At 44.2% G+C, this 18,226-nt stretch overlaps 1 protein-coding gene across 1 annotated transcript in view; it reads left to right on the top strand.

Annotated features, from left to right (window-relative positions):
* Positions 1-18,226, top strand: part of LOC128705571 (uncharacterized) — a 230,259-nt gene that overhangs the window by 139,766 nt on the left and 72,267 nt on the right. Inside the window, exons 4-7 of the mRNA XM_070096322.1 lie at positions 2,218-2,381; positions 7,522-7,646; positions 12,520-12,672; positions 15,291-15,429. Coding sequence (XP_069952423.1) covers positions 2,218-2,381; positions 7,522-7,646; positions 12,520-12,672; positions 15,291-15,429 — 581 coding nt within the window. The remainder of the gene's footprint in view (positions 1-2,217; positions 2,382-7,521; positions 7,647-12,519; positions 12,673-15,290; positions 15,430-18,226) is intronic.

The following is an 18,226-nucleotide window of genomic DNA, read 5'->3' as shown; positions in this document are numbered from 1 at the left end:
TTCTCTGTTATAAACTTCTTTAGGCAGTGTCCAGACGTAAACTCGCCCAGAAGTTGGGAAAAGTGTAAAGGAAGAGTGCATAACGTTCTTCCATTGGTCCATTGTCTAGTTCTTATGGTTATTACACCATTTTTTTTTTTTTTTTGCGTTTTGCAATATTTGCTTCTGAAAGAAAATGTTTAGGATCTGCAGCTCTCACATGACAGTCAGCTGTTTGGAGTTCACGACGCTGAACTCTAGTTTCCAAGATGCTGATTTAGCTCTGTGGTGTCTTATGACACTGTGACGGTCCTGGTCACACAGCTTCTTCTTACCTCTACTGAAGTTTATGTCGGAGCTTGTCTCACCATCATTTTGGAATGCAGACATGACCATAGAGACAGTTAGTCTTGAAACACGGAACATTTCAGCAGTTATGGTAACCGATGCTCCAGCAGTCCGTGCTTCAACAATTCATCATCTTTGGAAGTCTAAGATCTTTCATTTTTGTCTCTACTTCGTTCTGAAATGTATCAATATATGTGAATGACAAGAACGACAAAAAAAAGACCTTTAACACATTTAAACTGACTATTCAGACATCCGACAGCTGGACAATTACACAGGTCGACAGTTCAATCAGCCGGTATTCATATTATTTTGTCCACCTGTATATTCGGGTTACTTGTGTGCTGTGTATCACTTTATGTGGCTGAGTGCTGATGGTTCCCTGGATAATTGCCCCCGCGACACGATCCCAGATCATTCCATTAGTCTTGGAAAGATTGATAGACTAATAACATCGACTCCAGGCTGAAGGACTGATTACCTCAATCTCCTTCCGATCTTCACTATTCTTCTTTGTATATGACTGATGAAGCCAGTGTGGCGAAACGTTTCCACAGTAAAAATACCCAAGTGTTGCACATGCGTCTATCAGGTCGATGAGTAGATAGAGGTAGGAAGGGACTGGGCCACACATTACTAGCACCTGGCCATCAGGAGGGCCAGGCATCACTAGCAGCGGCCATCAGGAGGGCCAGGCATCACTAGCAGCGGCCATCAGGAGGGCCAGGCATCACTAGCAGCGGCCATCAGGAGGGCCAGGCATCACTAGCAGCGGCCATCAGGAGGGCCAGGCATCAGGAGGGCCAGGCATCACTAGCAGCGGCCATCAGGAGGACCAGGCATCGCTAGCAGCGGCCATCAGGAGGGCCAGGCATCACTAGCAGCGGCCATCAGGAGGGCCAGGCATCACTAGCAGCGGCCATCAGGAGGGCCAGGCATCACTAGCAGCGGCCATCAGGAGGGCCAGGCATCACTAGCAGCGGCCATCAGGGGGACCAAGCATCGCTAGCAGCATCACCAGGCATACTAGCAGCAGCGTGCCATCAGGTGGGCCAGGCATCACTAGCAGCGTGCCATCAGGAGGGCCAGGCATCACTAGCAGCGTGCCATCAGGTGGGCCAGGCATCACTAGCAGCGTGCCATCAGGTGGGCCAGGCATCACTAGCAGCGTGCCATCAGGGCCATCAAGAGTGTCATCCATTAATTTTCTGTGTGTGGATAATTGGCTGGTGGACTGATACACTATTCTTTGCCCTTGTGATCACCTCGCTGTGTTCGCAGGGGTCGATTCATGGCTTCTGACAAAGCATTTTTGGTTCTTTTTTTTTTTTCACTAGATGGGGTTTACTGACTTCTGACCTTAAGCAGCGGCCATCAGGAGGGCCAGGCATCACTAGCAGCGGCCATCAGGAGGGCCAGGCATCACTAGCAGCGTGCCATCAGGAGGGCCAGGCATCACTAGCAGCGTGCCATCAGGGCCATCAAGAGTGTCATCCATTAATTTTCTGTGTGTGGATAATTGGCTGGTGGACTGATACACTATTCTTTGCCCTTGTGATCACCTCGCTGTGTTCGCAGGGGTCGATTCATGGCTTCTGACAAAGCATTTTTGGCTCTTTTTTTTTTTTGATGGGGTTTACTGACTTCTGACCTTAAGAGCCGATTATACCTGACCCTGAAGCTGTTTGTGCTTTTTCATCACTAATATTAAAAAATATTTCGTAACGTTCTTATATTTCACACACACACACACACACACACACACACACACACACACACACACACACACACACACACACACACACACACACACACACACACACGCACACACGCACAAGCATACGCACACACACACGTCTCCTACCCTTCATGTGTCCTGTACCCCGACAGAGGCGCTGAAGACCTACGGAGACCTGCTGACGGAGTATGAGAGGAGAGAGATCGAGGCTTACCCAGAGATCTACTACTTGGGTGTGGACGCTCGCAAGATTCACGGGGAGGAAGGTGCCCAGCTCAACGGTGGCTACGATGACGAGAACGGTAGCTACAATAAGGTGAGTGACGAAAACGGTAGCTACAACAGGGTGAGTGATGAGAACGGTAGCTACAACAGGGTGAGTGATGAGAACGGTAGCTACAACAGGGTGAGTGACGAGAACGGTAACTACAATAAGGTGAGTAACGAGAACGGTAACTACAGTAAGGTAAGTAACGAGAACAGTAGCTACAATAAGGTAAGTAACGAGAACAGTAGCTACAATAAGGTAAGTAACGAGAACGGTAGCTACAATAAGGTGAGTAACGAGAACGGTAGCTACAATAAGGTGAGTGACGAGAACGGTAGCTATAATAAGGTGAGTAACGAGAACGGTAGCTACAATAAGGTAAGTAACGAGAACGGTAGCTACAATAAGGTAAGTAACGAGAACGGTAGCTACAATAAGGTAAGTAACGAGAACGGTAGCTACAATAAGGTAAGTAACGAGAACGGTAGCTACAACAAGGTGAGTGATACATCTCTGAAACAAACACTTGATCAACCAGCTTGTGATGGCTGTCGGAGGATCCAGCCTCCACCATTCCTGGCACTATAAGTATGGGATCGTCAGAGAGGACAAAAATTGCAGAAGAATGAATATTCCGAATTCATTGGGTAATATTTATGTCAGAATTTTAATTGCAAGATTTAGTAAGGTATCCAGAAGTGTTTTGATCCCTGCATGATCCGAGAGAGGTATCCCTGTATATCATAACCCCAGCCGCCTCTACTTCACTGCAAAAAGAATAAAATTATTGGCAGTATGTTAGATAAAAGGACACTTGTGCAACTTATGCGACATTTTTATTGTTGCAACGTTTCACTCCCCAGAAGGTTGTATTATTTGTAATGGCTTGACAAAGTTCCTGGAGAGCGAAACGTTCCCACAGTAAAAAATGTCGCATTCGTTCCACATGTTTCCTTTTTATCTAACAGTTGGAACCTTCTGCTGGAAGGCTGGAAAGTTTCAAGCAAGTCGGAAGAATAATTCTCTTGTTATTGCACAGAAATTAATATCTCAGAATACACAAGCACTTTTGAAGTTGCTTAAAAGTTCCATTCTGAAGTTGTCAGGGTTGATAGTTTGAAGTCGATTGGTTGAGGCATTTCGCAGATTATCGCTTGAAAACCAGTATTTGAGTTTTCCTTTATTACCATCAAGTGATGAACCGAAGGCATCGACTTAAGGCTGAGGGACTGATTACCTCAAACTCCTCCTCATCTTCCTCAGTCTGTGTACCAGACTGAGGAAGCCACTTGTTAGCGAAACGTTGTCGGTTTTCTAAACCATTTACATCACTGCACACTCCAACAGCTCTGCAAAGCTTCCTCTATGTAAGATACGTCAGCATTGGAGGTTTGAAGCCAATCGCAGTAAACATTCAAAAATTACCGTATTTTCCGGCATATAAGGCGCGCCTTTTTTTTAGACGAAAAGTCTTGGAAATCGGCCTGCGCCTTATATGCTCAGGTTCAGGGTCATGGGTAGGCTTTGGGTTACACTTTAGCGTAAAGTAAGAGGGTAATTAACCCTTAAATATAATTACTCATTTACCGTTATGATACTTTGTCTTGCGTCTTATATGCCGGAAAATACGATACTTAAAAAACAGTGATTAGAGAGAGAGAGAGAGAGAGAGAGAGAGAGAGAGAGAGAGAGAGAGAGATTTGACACTGTCTTCATTGTTGCCAAATTGGCACACACACATCCCAAGATTATTAAAAATATTTCAAATTAATATATACCAGCTTTTGGGGTTTCACGTCGATCTAAAGAAGCATTCTCCGGTTACTGCATAGAAATAAATTTATTTAATAAGACAGAAAAATTAAAACTTAAACAGTCTTCCTTTGACAAAGCCACCATCACTAAGAGTTTGAAGTCGATCAGATGAGGTATTACCCAGTTATTCGGAATCCAACGATTCCAAGTTCATGACGATAAATTAAAACACAAGTGCAACACTTGGGTATCCTTACTGAAGAAACGTTTCGCCACACAGAGGTTTCATCAGTCCAATACAGAGAAGAATGGTGAATATCAGAGGGAGTTTGAGGTAATCAGTCCCTCAGCCAGGAGTCGATGTAATCAATCCATCAATCTGGATTCTAGATTCCGGTTTTATGTTGTTGGTAAATAGGGAAATTTACATCTAGAAAACGAGGCTGAGGAATGTTACTGGATGAGAGGAGAGAGAGAGAGAGAGAGAGAGAGAGAGAGAGAGAGAGAGAGAGAGAGAGAGAGAGAGAGAGAGAGAGAGAGAGAGAGAGAGAGAGAGGGAGAGAGAATACTTGGCTGCTGTAACATGTATATTGGATAACCATAACGATGATAAAAGAAAAAGTCTCTCTTGGAAACTTACAAGATATATATATAAAAATGGGAACAAGAGATAGTAACAAATAACACGGCTTGTCAGAGGATAGTAACAAATAACACGGCTTGTCAGAGGATAGTAACAAATAACACGGCTTGTCAGAGGATAGTAACAAATAACACGGCTTGTCAGAGGATAGTAACAAATAACACGGCTTGTCAGAGGATAGTAACAAATAACACGGCTTGTCAGAGGATAGTAACAAATAACACGGCTTGTCAGAGGATAGTAACAAATAACACGGCTTGTCAGAGGATAGTAACAAATAACACGGCTTTTCAGAGGATAGTAACAGATAACACGGCTTGTCAGAGGATAGTAACAAATAACACGGCTTTTCAGAGGATAGTAACAGATAACACGGCTTGTCAGAGGATAGTAACAAATAACACGGCTTTTCAGAGGATAGTAACAGATAACACGGCTTGTCAGAGGATAGTAACAGATAACACGGCTTTTCAGAGGATAGTAACAGATAACACGGCTTGTCAGAGGATAGTAACAGATAACACGGCTTTTCAGAGGATAGTAACAGATAACACGGCTTGTCAGAGGATAGTAACAGATAACACGGCTTTTCAGAGGATAGTAACAGATAACACGGCTTGTCAGAGGATAGTAACAGATAACACGGCTTTTCAGAGGATAGTAACAGATAACACGGCTTTTCAGAGGATAGTAACAGATAACACGGCTTGTCAGAGGATAGTAACAGATAACACGGCTTATCACAGGATAGTAACAAATAACACGGCTTGTCAGAGGATAGTAACAGATAACACGGCTTTTCAGAGGATAGTAACAGATAACACGGCTTGTCAGAGGATAGTAACAGATAACACGGCTTGTCAGAGGATAGTAACAGATAACACGGCTTTTCAGAGGATAGTAACAGATAACACGGCTTGTCAGAGGATAGTAACAGATAACACGGCTTGTCAGAGGATAGTAACATAACCTGGCTTGTCAGGGGATAGTAACAGATAACACGGCTTGTCACAGGATAGTAATAGATAACACGGCTTGTCACAGGATAGTAACAGATAACACGGTTTATCATAGGATAGTAACAGATAACACGGCTTGTCAGAGGATAGTAACAGATAACACGGCTTTTCAGAGGATAGTAACAGATAACACGGCTTGTCACAGGATAGTAACAGATAACACGGCTTGTCAGAGGATAATAACAGATAACACGGCTTGTCAGGGGATAGTAACAGATAACACGGCTTGTCAGAGGATAGTAACAGATAACACGGCTTGTCAGAAGATAGTAACAGATAACACGGCTTGTCAGAGGATAGTAACAGATAACACGGCTTGTCATAGGATAGTAACAGATAACACGGCTTGTCAGAGGATAGTAACAGATAACACGGCTTGTCATAGGATAGTAACAGATAACACGGCTTGTCAGAGGATAGTAACGGATAACACGGCTTGTCAGAGGATAGTAACAGATAACACGGCTTGTCAGAGGATAGTAACATAACCTGGCTTGTCAGGGGATAGTAACAGATAACACGGCTTGTCAGAGGATAGTAACAGATAACACGGCTTGTCATAGGATAGTAACAGATAACACGGCTTGTCAGAGGATAGTAACGGATAACACGGCTTGTCAGAGGATAGTAACAGATAACACGGCTTGTCAGAGGATAGTAACATAACCTGGCTTGTCAGGGGATAGTAACAGATAACACGGCTTGTCAGAGGATAGTAACATAACCTGGCTTGTCAGGGGATAGTAACAGATAACACGGCTTGTCAGAGGATAGTAACATAACCTGGCTTGTCAGGGGATAGTAACAGATAACACGGCTTGTCAGAGGATAGTAACAGATAACACGGCTTGTCAGAGGATAGTAACAGATAACACGGCTTGTCAGAGGTTAGTAACACATGCACAGATTATAATTATGAAAGAGAAGTCAGACAAGGAAGGTAATCGCGGAGTTCGGGGGAATGAGTTAAGACAGGCTGGTGGGCAGTGGTATACCTTTGATGAGTTTAGAGTCTATTCTGGTGCTAGCCTGATCAACCAGGCTGTTGCTGCTGGAGGCCCACTACTCCATATATCCATCACAGCCTGGTTGATCTGGCACCTGGTGAAGATACTTATCCAGTTTCCTCGGTTATTCTGACAGCATATAAATAACACACAATGTGCCTTATGGCATTTTATTGCGAAGACGTTTCGCCCACCAAGGACTCCATCAATTCACAGTAGGAACTATACCCGACGGCGATGAAAAGGATAATAACATACAAAATACTCAAAGAATTGGATAGTGTGGATAAAGATAGATTATTATTCACCTCATATATCCCCTGGGGGATACGTCAAAAATAGTATCCCTTTAGGGGATACCTAACAAAGTAACAAAGTCAGACATGTTGAGGCAATAGAAGGAAAATTATTGTAATCAAACTGTGATAATCTTGGTAAAATTGCCGACAGTTCCTGGAGAGCGAAACGTTGCCACAATAAAATGTCGCATTAGTTGCACTTGTGTCCCTTTATTTAACGTTTTGGCAGCGACTTTGATTACCATATGTTTTCTTTGATTCAAGGGCATTTATTATTGGAAACGTTTCGCCACTAGTGGCGAAACGTTTCCTTTAATAAATATCCTGAACTATAAATAAGTACTTTTTTCCACATTTTCTCGGTATCACCAGACCATTTTCTCAAGGGGATGGGGGGGGGGGGGTACTAAATTTCAGCCCCTCTGTGCGTGACATTACAGTGTGTTGCTGATGTTTCCCCCACAGGTCATGCACGACCACATCAGTTATCGCTACGAGATCCTGGAGGTCATCGGCAAAGGCTCCTTTGGTCAAGTGATCCGCGCCATCGACCACAAGTCTGGAGACCACGTCGCTATTAAGATTATCAGGTGAGTAACAAACACCTGAGAGACTAACAGGTGAGTGACAAACACCTGAGAGACTAACAGGTGAGTAACAAACACCTGAGAGACTAACAGGTGAGTGACAAACACCTGAGAGACTAACAGGTGAGTGACGAACACCTGGGAGACTAACAGGTGAGTGACTAACACCTGGGAGACTAACAGGTGAGTGACGAACACCTGAGAGACTAACAGGTGAGTAACAAACACCTGAGAGACTAACAGGTGAGTGACAAACACCTGAGAGACTAACAGGTGAGTGACGAACACCTGGGAGACTAACAGGTGAGTGACTAACACCTGGGAGACTAACAGGTGAGTGACAAACACCTGAGAGACTAACAGGTGAGTGACAAACACCTGAGAGACTAACAGGTGAGTGACAAACACCTGAGAGACTAACAGGTGAGTGACGAACACCTGGGAGACTAACAGGTGAGTGACGAACACCTGAGAGACTAACAGGTGAGTGACGAACACCTGGGAGACTAACAGGTGAGTGACGAACACCTGAGAGACTAACAGGTGAGTGACGAACACCTGGGAGACTAACAGGTGAGTGACGAACACCTGAGAGACTAACAGGTGAGTGACGAACACCTGAGAGACTAACAGGTGAGTGACGAACACCTGGGAGACTAACAGGTGAGTGACGAACACCTGAGAGACTAACAGGTGAGTGACGAACACCTGAGAGACTAACAGGTGAGTGACGAACACCTGAGAGACTAACAGGTGAGTGACGAACACCTGAGAGACTAACAGGTGAGTGACGAACACCTGAGAGACTAACAGGTGAGTGACGAACACCTGAGAGACTAACAGGTGAGTGACGAACACCTGGGAGACTAACAGGTGAGTGACGAACACCTGAGAGACTAACAGGTGAGTGACGAACACCTGAGAGACTAACAGGTGAGTGACTAACACCTGGGAGACTAACAGGTGAGTGACGAACACCTGAGAGACTAACAGGTGAGTGACGAACACCTGAGAGACTAACAGGTGAGTGACGAACACCTGAGAGACTAACAGGTGAGTGACTAACACCTGGGAGACTAACAGGTGAGTGACTAACACCTGGGAGACTAACAGGTGAGTGACTAACACCTGGGAGACTAACAGGTGAGTGACGAACACCTGGGAGACTAACAGGTGAGTGACGAACACCTGAGAGACTAACAGGTGAGTGACGAACACCTGGGAGACTAACAGGTGAGTGACGAACACCTGGGAGACTAACAGGTGAGTGACGAACACCTGAGAGACTAACAGGTGAGTGACGAACACCTGAGAGACTAACAGGTGAGTGACGAACACCTGAGAGACTAACAGGTGAGTGACGAACACCTGGGAGACTAACAGGTGAGTGACGAACACCTGAGAGACTAACAGGTGAGTGACGAACACCTGAGAGACTAACAGGTGAGTGACGAACACCTGAGAGACTAACAGGTGAGTGACGAACACCTGGGAGACTAACAGGTGAGTGACGAACACCTGGGAGACTAACAGGTGAGTGACGAACACCTGAGAGACTAACAGGTGAGTGACGAACACCTGAGAGACTAACAGGTGAGTGACGAACACCTGAGAGACTAACAGGTGAGTGACGAACACCTGGGAGACTAACAGGTGAGTGACGAACACCTGGGAGACTAACAGGTGAGTGACGAACACCTGAGAGACTAACAGGTGAGTAACGAACACCTGAGAGACTAACAGGTGAGTGACGAACACCTGGGAGACTAACAGGTGAGTGACGAACACCTGGGAGACTAACAGGTGAGTGACGAACACCTGGGAGACTAACAGGTGAGTGACGAACACCTGAGAGACTAACAGGTGAGTGACGAACACCTGAGAGACTAACAGGTGAGTGACGAACACCTGGGAGACTAACAGGTGAGTGACGAACACCTGAGAGACTAACAGGTGAGTGACGAACACCTGAGAGACTAACAGGTGAGTGACGAACACCTGAGAGACTAACAGGTGAGTGACGAACACCTGGGAGACTAACAGGTGAGTGACGAACACCTGGGAGACTAACAGGTGAGTGACGAACACCTGAGAGACTAACAGGTGAGTGACGAATACCTGAGAGACTAACAGGTGAGTGACGAACACCTGGGAGACTAACAGGTGAGTGACGAACACCTGAGAGACTAACAGGTGAGTGACGAACACCTGAGAGACTAACAGGTGAGTGACGAACACCTGAGAGACTAACAGGTGAGTGACGAACACCTGAGAGACTAACAGGTGAGTGACGAACACCTGGGAGACTAACAGGTGAGTGACGAACACCTGAGAGACTAACAGGTGAGTGACGAACACCTGAGAGACTAACAGGTGAGTGACGAACACCTGAGAGACTAACAGGTGAGTGACGAACACCTGGGAGACTAACAGGTGAGTGACGAACACCTGGGAGACTAACAGGTGAGTGACGAACACCTGAGAGACTAACAGGTGAGTGACGAATACCTGAGAGACTAACAGGTGAGTGACGAACACCTGGGAGACTAACAGGTGAGTGACGAACACCTGAGAGACTAACAGGTGAGTGACGAACACCTGAGAGACTAACAGGTGAGTGACGAACACCTGAGAGACTAACAGGTGAGTGACGAACACCTGAGAGACTAACAGGTGAGTGACGAACACCTGAGAGACTAACAGGTGAGTGACGAACACCTGAGAGACTAACAGGTGAGTGACGAACACCTGAGAGACTAACAGGTGAGTGACGAACACCTGAGAGACTAACAGGTGAGTGACGAACACCTGGGAGACTAACAGGTGAGTGACGAACACCTGAGAGACTAACAGGTGAGTGACGAACACCTGGGAGACTAACAGGTGAGTGACGAACACCTGAGAGACTAACAGGTGAGTGACGAACACCTGGGAGACTAACAGGTGAGTGACGAACACCTGAGAGACTAACAGGTGAGTGACGAACACCTGAGAGACTAACAGGTGAGTGACGAACACCTGAGAGACTAACAGGTGAGTGACGAACACCTGAGAGACTAACAGGCGAGAGTCAAACAGTTGATAGTCTAACAGCTGATAGACGAGGTGATAGACAAACTTCTTATAGTCGAGCAGCTGATAGTTGAAGAAATGGTGGTCGAACGGCTGATAGATGAGCAGGTGTCAGGTAGAAACGTTCATCTGAGTCACTGACAAGGAACCGAAACATCAGTTAGCTTCTCTTCTTTCCTAACGAAGCAAAATTATCATAATTATTATGAACTGTGTGACTGATAATTGATAATGTGCAGTGCGAAAGATAATTGAAATCAGTAATTATTTTTTCTTTAATCTTCTAAGTTATAATTGAGGAATATTTTTGGGGGCAGATTAACTCAAATTATCGTGGAGAAAAAGGAAGAAAACTTTTGGACAAGTTTTTGTTTTGTGTACAGCGAAACGTTGATTCGTGACTTCAAGCTCTAACAAGCTTTATCGAGACTTAAATCAAGGCTTTATAAAGCTTTGCCAGACTAGCTTTACGAGTCATATATCAAGTTATGGTTTTTTTATTTGATAAAACTTTCTTGAATTATGTTTTATTAAAACTTGCCTGAGGTTTATCAGCTATAAATCATGACTTGCCGGAGCTCTACAAAGGGCGAAACGTTCTGGTAATAATAGCATGATCAGAAACATATCTTTTTCGTTGATATTACTTTTCTTGCAATACTTTGCTATTTAAATGTTAGGTAACAGAGTTGACGCTTGCAACTGAGTGCTGGGGTTACAATCTAACGGACCCCTGGTTCGATTCCCAGAATGGGCATGGGCACGTCTCCTTATCGTTGAAAATGGTATAAAATGCCGACAAGTTGAAGACTAAGATATATGTGCACAGTTTGGTGTTTTCACTGACAAAACGTTTCAGTTCCATGGAGCTGAACGTTTCTCCAGGCTGAGGGACTGACCACCTCAAATACGTTTTCTTCAAGGTTGATGGACTGATTACATCATCTTCATTTCACTACTACACCTGTGGCATCCTAGGAGAGGTGGTAGCATACCTTAGACAGGGCCGGGCACGGCTTGTAGTCTATACAGGAGGGCCCCGTTCATACAGCAAGTTACGTTCTGGGCTACTGTAGGGCCCCGCTCATACAGCAAATTAGGTTCCAGACTACTGTAGGGCCCCGTTTCTACAGCAGGTTAGGTTCCAAACTACTGTAGGGCCCCACTCATACAGCAGGTTAGGTTCTGGGCTACTGCTGTACAACGAAAATCGCTGTAAAGTGAAACATGGCTTTTTTCACTTTCAAATGTATATTAAAGTCTGATAACATGTTTATACTATCTTATATTAAGTGAGCAACTGAGTTAGGCATAAAAACTGCATGTAAAGTACACATATTACTTACCTTAAAATGTTTTCGTTCTTAGCTTATAGTGAGTGGTGAATATATTTATTGTAGGAAGTCTGAATAAATGGAGAATGGGTATAATTCAAAACCGCTGTATTAGCGAAACGCCGTAAAGCGAGGCACTGTAAAGTCGGGGCGTGCCTGTACAATGAAAGGTGTTTGATAAAGCTACTTAGGCACTTTAATTCCAATAAAACTGCTAATAAAGACCTGTGTTTATGACCGGGTCGCTGTACTCTACAGTCTCATCAGAGAGATTAGTGCATTAAACTCCTGACGGAGAATCAGTTTGCTATTATAATATTCCTTGGGGCGGAGTCCTGACACGGGTTTTAATATTTCGACGATCCAGGAGATCGATTCTTTGCGTTTCCCACGTAAACACACACACACACACACACACACACACAAATTCATAATAAAACTACTAACTTCTGTCTCCTTCTGATGCACAGGAACAAGAAGAGGTTTCACCACCAGGCGCTGGTGGAGGTGAAGATCCTGGACCACCTGAGGCGGCGGGACCCTGATCAACACCACAATGTCATCCACATGCTAGATTACTTCTACTTCCGCAACCACCTTTGTATTACCTTTGAGCTGATGGGGTTAGTACCTTTAATATTGGTCAGTTACTTTCCTCACTCACCTCTGTATTACCTTTCAAGGTACTGCCGTTAATGGCTCTACCGCTGTGTTTAGTATAGGGGTTAGTACCACTGTTCGTACTGGGGATAGTACCTTTAACATGTGGTTAAACTCTCTTTCATCACCTCTGTCCATTCCCTTCTTTTCCCCCTTCTATCTCCCTTCTCTTCTTTCCCTCTTCCCTTTCCTTTTCTCTATTTTCTTTCCCTCCCACCTCTTTCATTGGTCCCTACTCTTTCCGACATATTTTCTTCCATTGTCCTCTCATTTTCTTGCATATATTCTCCTACCCTTCCCTCCTCCACACATTCTCTTACACTCTCTTCCTCCATAGTTTACCTCCTATCTTCCTTAATGCTCCGTCTCCCACCTTCATCACCAGCACCTCATTATCAGGAAGGTGAGCCACAGAGGCCCTAATAAGGGCCAAGATGCGCTTCTGCCACATTGAGCTGACGAAGGCACTGCAGAAGCACCCTCAAGACTGAGTGTTATTGCAAGGATTTAGTGTTTGTGTGTGTGTGTGTGTGTGTGTGTGTGTGTGTGTGTGTGTGTGTGTGTGTGTGTGTGTGTGTGTGTGTGTGTGTGTGTGTGTGTGTGTGTGTGTGTGTGTGTGTGTGTGTGTGTGTGTGTGTGTGTGTGTGTGTGTGTGTGTGTGCGTGTGTGTGCGTGTGCGCTTACCTAGGTGTGGTTTCAGGGGTTGAGTCACAGCTCCTGGCCCCGCCTCTTCCCTGGTCGCAACTAGATCCATTCTCCCCTTGCTCCATGAGCTTTATCATTCCTTTTCTTAAAGTTATGTATGGATCCTGCCTCCACTACATCACTCTCCAGGTTGTTCCACTTCCTGACAACTCTATGACTGAAGAAATACTTCCTAATATCCCTATGACTCATCTGAGTTTTCAATTCCAATTGTGGCCCCTTGTTGCTGTGTCACATCTCTGGAACATCCTGTCACTATCCACCTAGTCAATTCCTCTCAGTATTTTATAAGTCGTTATCATGTCTCTCCTATTCCTCCTGTTCTCAAGTGTCTTCAGGTTGATTTCCCTTAACCTCTCCTCGTAGGACATGCCCCTTAGCCCCAGGACTAGTCTTGTTGCAAACCTTTCCACTTTCTTTAATTTCTTGACGTGTTTGACCATGTGTGGATTCTATATCACCTCGTATCATGCTGTCACCTTCACACAAGTAGACACCTCTGTCAAGCCTCCGTGTGTCTAGGACCACATGCGTCAAGCGCCACATGTGTCAAGCGCCACATGTGTCAAGCGCCACATGTGTCAAGCGCCACATGTGTCAAGCGCCACATGTGTCAAGCGCCACATGTGTCAAGCGCCACATGTGTTAAGCGCCATGTGTCAAGCGCCACATGTGTCAAGCGCCATGTGTCAAGCGCCACATGTGTCAAGCGCCATGTGTCAAGCGCCATGTGTCAAGTGCCACATGTGCCTCACATATCTGCTAATTATTTCAACTGAAATTAAATTTCTTCTTCTTCTTCTTCTTCTTCTTCTTATTATTATTATTATTATTATTATTATTATTATTATTATTATTATTATTATTATTCACTTCCCACTGTCATGTTTCATTTTTAAATGTTAACTTTAAAAGGTTAATTTTTTCGTCAAGTTATTATAATGGAGAAAGTGACAGAGACTGTAACATCAACAATAACAATAACACCAGCAATAATAATAGCAGCAACAGCAATAACAATAACAGTAACAACAATAACAGCAATAACAATAACAGCAATAACAGTAACAACAGCAATAACAGTAACAGCAATAACAACAACAATAATAATAACAGCAATAACAACAGCAATAATAACAGCAATAACAATAACAGCAGTAACAATAGCAACAATAACAGCAATAACAGTAACAACAGCAGCAATAACAGTAACAACAATGACAGCAACAGCAACAAAAACAACAGCAAAAATAGCAACAACAAAAATCTATACCCTTGTATAGATGACATGCAGCCCTAATGACCCTTGTGTACAGGTGACATGCAGCCCTAATGACCCTTGTGTACAGGTGACATGCAGCCCTAATGACCCTTGTACAGGTGACATGCAGCCCTAATGACCCTTGTACAGGTGCCATCCGGCCCTACTGACCATTGTGCAGGTGCCATGCAGCCCTAATGACCCTTGATTACAGGTGACTTGCAGCCCTAATGACCCTTGTACAGGTAACATGCAGCATTATTGACCCTTGTACAGGTAACATGCAGTGCTAATGACCCCTGTACATGTGACATGCAGCCCTAATGACCCTTGAGTACAGGTGACATGAAACGCTAATGAAGATTGTACAGGTGACATGCAGGTGTAATGACCCTTGTACAGGTATCATGTAGCCCTAATGACCTTTGAGAACAGGTGACATGCAGTGCTAATGACCCTTGTACAGTTAACATGCAGCGCTAATGACCCTTGTACAGGAGACATACAGCGCTAATGACCTTTGTACAGGAGACATACAGCGCTAATGACCCTTGTACAGGCGGCAGAGCTTAATAACCCTGGTAAGTAATTATCTGTGTTGGTGTCCTCTTGCAGACTGAACTTGTACGAGCTGATCAAGAAGAACAACTACCAAGGCTTCAGCCTCAGTCTGATCAAGCGTTTCGCCTTCTCTCTGGTTCAGTGTCTCAAGTTACTCTGCAGGGAAAACATCATTCACTGTGACCTGAAGCCGGTAAGTGACTCGCTGTGAGCTGAAGCCGGTAAGTGACTCACTGTGGCCTGAAGCCGGTAAGTGACTCGCTGTGAGTTGAAGCAGGTAAGTGACTCGCTGTGAGCTGAAGCCGGTAAGTGACTCGCTGTGAGCTGAAGCCGGTAAGTGACTTGCTGTGAGTTGAAGCCGGTGACTTACTGCTGCTGTTGATGTTGCCATTGCTGTTGCTGCAGCAGCTGCTCTTGCGGTTGTTACTACGAGAGCTGCTGCAGTTCCTGCTACTACTACTGCAGCTACTGCTACTGTGGTTGCTGTTGGTGAAACTCCTGGTGCATCTGCGGCAGACTTAGTTGCTACTGCCACAGCTGCTGCTGCACCTTCTACTACTCTAGCTGCTGCTGGTACAGCTGCTACAGCTCTTGGTGATGCAGCTACTGTTGGGACTGCTGCTGCTGCTGCTGCTGCCGTCTGTGATTTTAGATCCTCAAGCTAATGGTAACGCGATGAATGGTGCCGTGAATAGCGCAATAAATGGTGTGGTGAGGAACACTGCTGCACGCCTGTTGGCCCATACTAGGTAGATCCTTCGCAATCCATCCCACTAACAGAATATATACTAATATATACTACAGTAATTACATAAACATAGCAAGTTTCGTGTGAAATAACTAGAGCAGAAACATACAGCAACGTTAAATACACCGAGAGGTGTGTGCCTCGTATATACATTAAGAAGTGTGTATGTCTCAGTGTATATACACTGAAAGGTGTATAGCTCAGTGTATATACACTCAGAGTTTAATTTATCTCTGAAGAATTAAAGTATCATTGACTGGTGGTGAACGGGTATCCTGCAGCTTTAATGAGCCTCGTGTATTCGATCGGCTTCAAACCCAATAAACTAATGAAGGTACAGCAAGAAGTATACGGTTTCCGACCCCTCGATACAACGAGCACCGTGGCACTGGTCGTAGGTGGGATTCGGAAGCCTTTAAAAGAAACAGTAGAAGGGCTCCATCACACGGTAATGTCCAGGGCTGCTGAAGGCTTCGTCGACCTCGAGTCGGCTGCACAAGTTGCTCAGGCATACAGGAAGACCGAACTTAAGGTTTACTAAATTGGTCCCTTGATCGGGGAACCCCTTGATGCCGCTGATACGCTCTTGATGCTTGGAATTCAGACTACCCTCTCTTGTTCTTGGGTTCAAAATCAGTTACCTTTAAATCACCAGCTCTTCCCCTCGAAAAAATTATTATACAATAATAATAATATATTAATATTGATAATGAACGTTTTGTGTGTTTTACACTTTGTTGTTGAGGAAGGTCCGGGATATTATAGTCTTAAGGAAGTGCTAAACCCATAGGGGTCATGCAACAACTCGAAAAATGAGAGGTGAAATATGATGGTGAGACGTAAAGAATATTTCACAAAGACTTCAAAGGAAAAAGAAAAAGAGTAAAAAAAAAATGAAAAAATCTAAGACTAGAGAAAAGATTATCAGACTGCAGAACATAAGAAAAGTAAAGAATCTCCCCAATAGATGGCCCCCTCATACGACCACTCCCGAGAAAGTGGGAACCCTTACAATCATGTCACGAGTATATATTTCATAAATAATAAAAAAGTCTATCATTTTTCTTTACGAAGACATCCCTTACCTACTTCCTAAGCTTGGGGAACTCTTAAGAGTAAACCCATAGGAAAGGTGTGACTAATCTATCATCACTATCAGTGATAACGTAACCTCTGCGCATGTGCATCAGCTAAGATACACAAGTACCACCTCGGTTTATATCTTTATTATGCACCTCATACCCATCATGTGGGTGGTAGTCAAAAGATTAGAGGTACATAATGGGTCCAGGGACTGAGCCGCAAAGTTTTTATAGCTGGACAAGTTAAAGTGGTAATGACTCATTTACATGTTTATATCTGATCACAATCGTAATGAATTACCTGCAAGATCCTCTAAAATGTTTCACACAGAGCAAGGATTTGTGGTCAATTTCAACTATAAAAGATTCTTCCACAAAACTTATACTTAAACTGCTTCTTAACCCAAACAACGGCAAAAACTTTCTCAAAAGTTCAATAATTCGACTTTCTGTGACGCATCGTCTTACAAGTGCTACAGGAAAAACATTATCATTATACAAGAACAGTACGGTTCCTAATCCTGTATTAGGTGCTTCGATACATAAACAAAACATTTTAATTGCGGCTGGTTGTTTCAGTACAAGAGGAACAGAAAATATTAAGTTGATTGAAATGTTTCAACTCTGCATCTGAGCAATTAAGTTCGCTAACAGCCCCCTTAAGATAGAAAGTCAGTAATATCTGATATGTTCATTACAAACTTACAATAGCAGTTCACAATTTCTGGAGAGCTCAAAAGTTTATTGACCTGAGGAAGGTTGCACATTGCCAAAACTTGAATCTTATCAGGTAAAGGGGACACGTTTTTAATGCAAATTATGATGCGGATACCAGGATATCTTCTTAATGGCCAAGAGAATACCTTGGTGGCTTAGCTACTCATTCACGTGGCTAAAGTCACTATTAAACTAAACCAAGGGAATTATAATACTTCATCCATGAAGGAGTCATAATATAAATGCCAAAACAGTAGGATGTATTTGAAACGTGTTCAAGTGCCTTCGCATTTGTTTCGAGAATGTGACAGAGGCAGTAACACGTCCAAATGGCAGTAGAAAAAGGCCCTTATGCATCGAGAAAGAGGTGTACTCTTTGTAATCAGAGTGTAAAAGAATTTGGTGATATACCTGAGTTACGTCCAGATCAGAAAATTACAGAG

This window comes from Cherax quadricarinatus, chromosome 53, assembly GCF_038502225.1.
Source record: "Cherax quadricarinatus isolate ZL_2023a chromosome 53, ASM3850222v1, whole genome shotgun sequence".
NCBI classification, from domain to species: domain Eukaryota; kingdom Metazoa; phylum Arthropoda; class Malacostraca; order Decapoda; family Parastacidae; genus Cherax; species Cherax quadricarinatus.
Note: the sequence above shows the minus strand (reverse complement) of the source record. Positions and strands in the feature narration are given on the sequence as shown.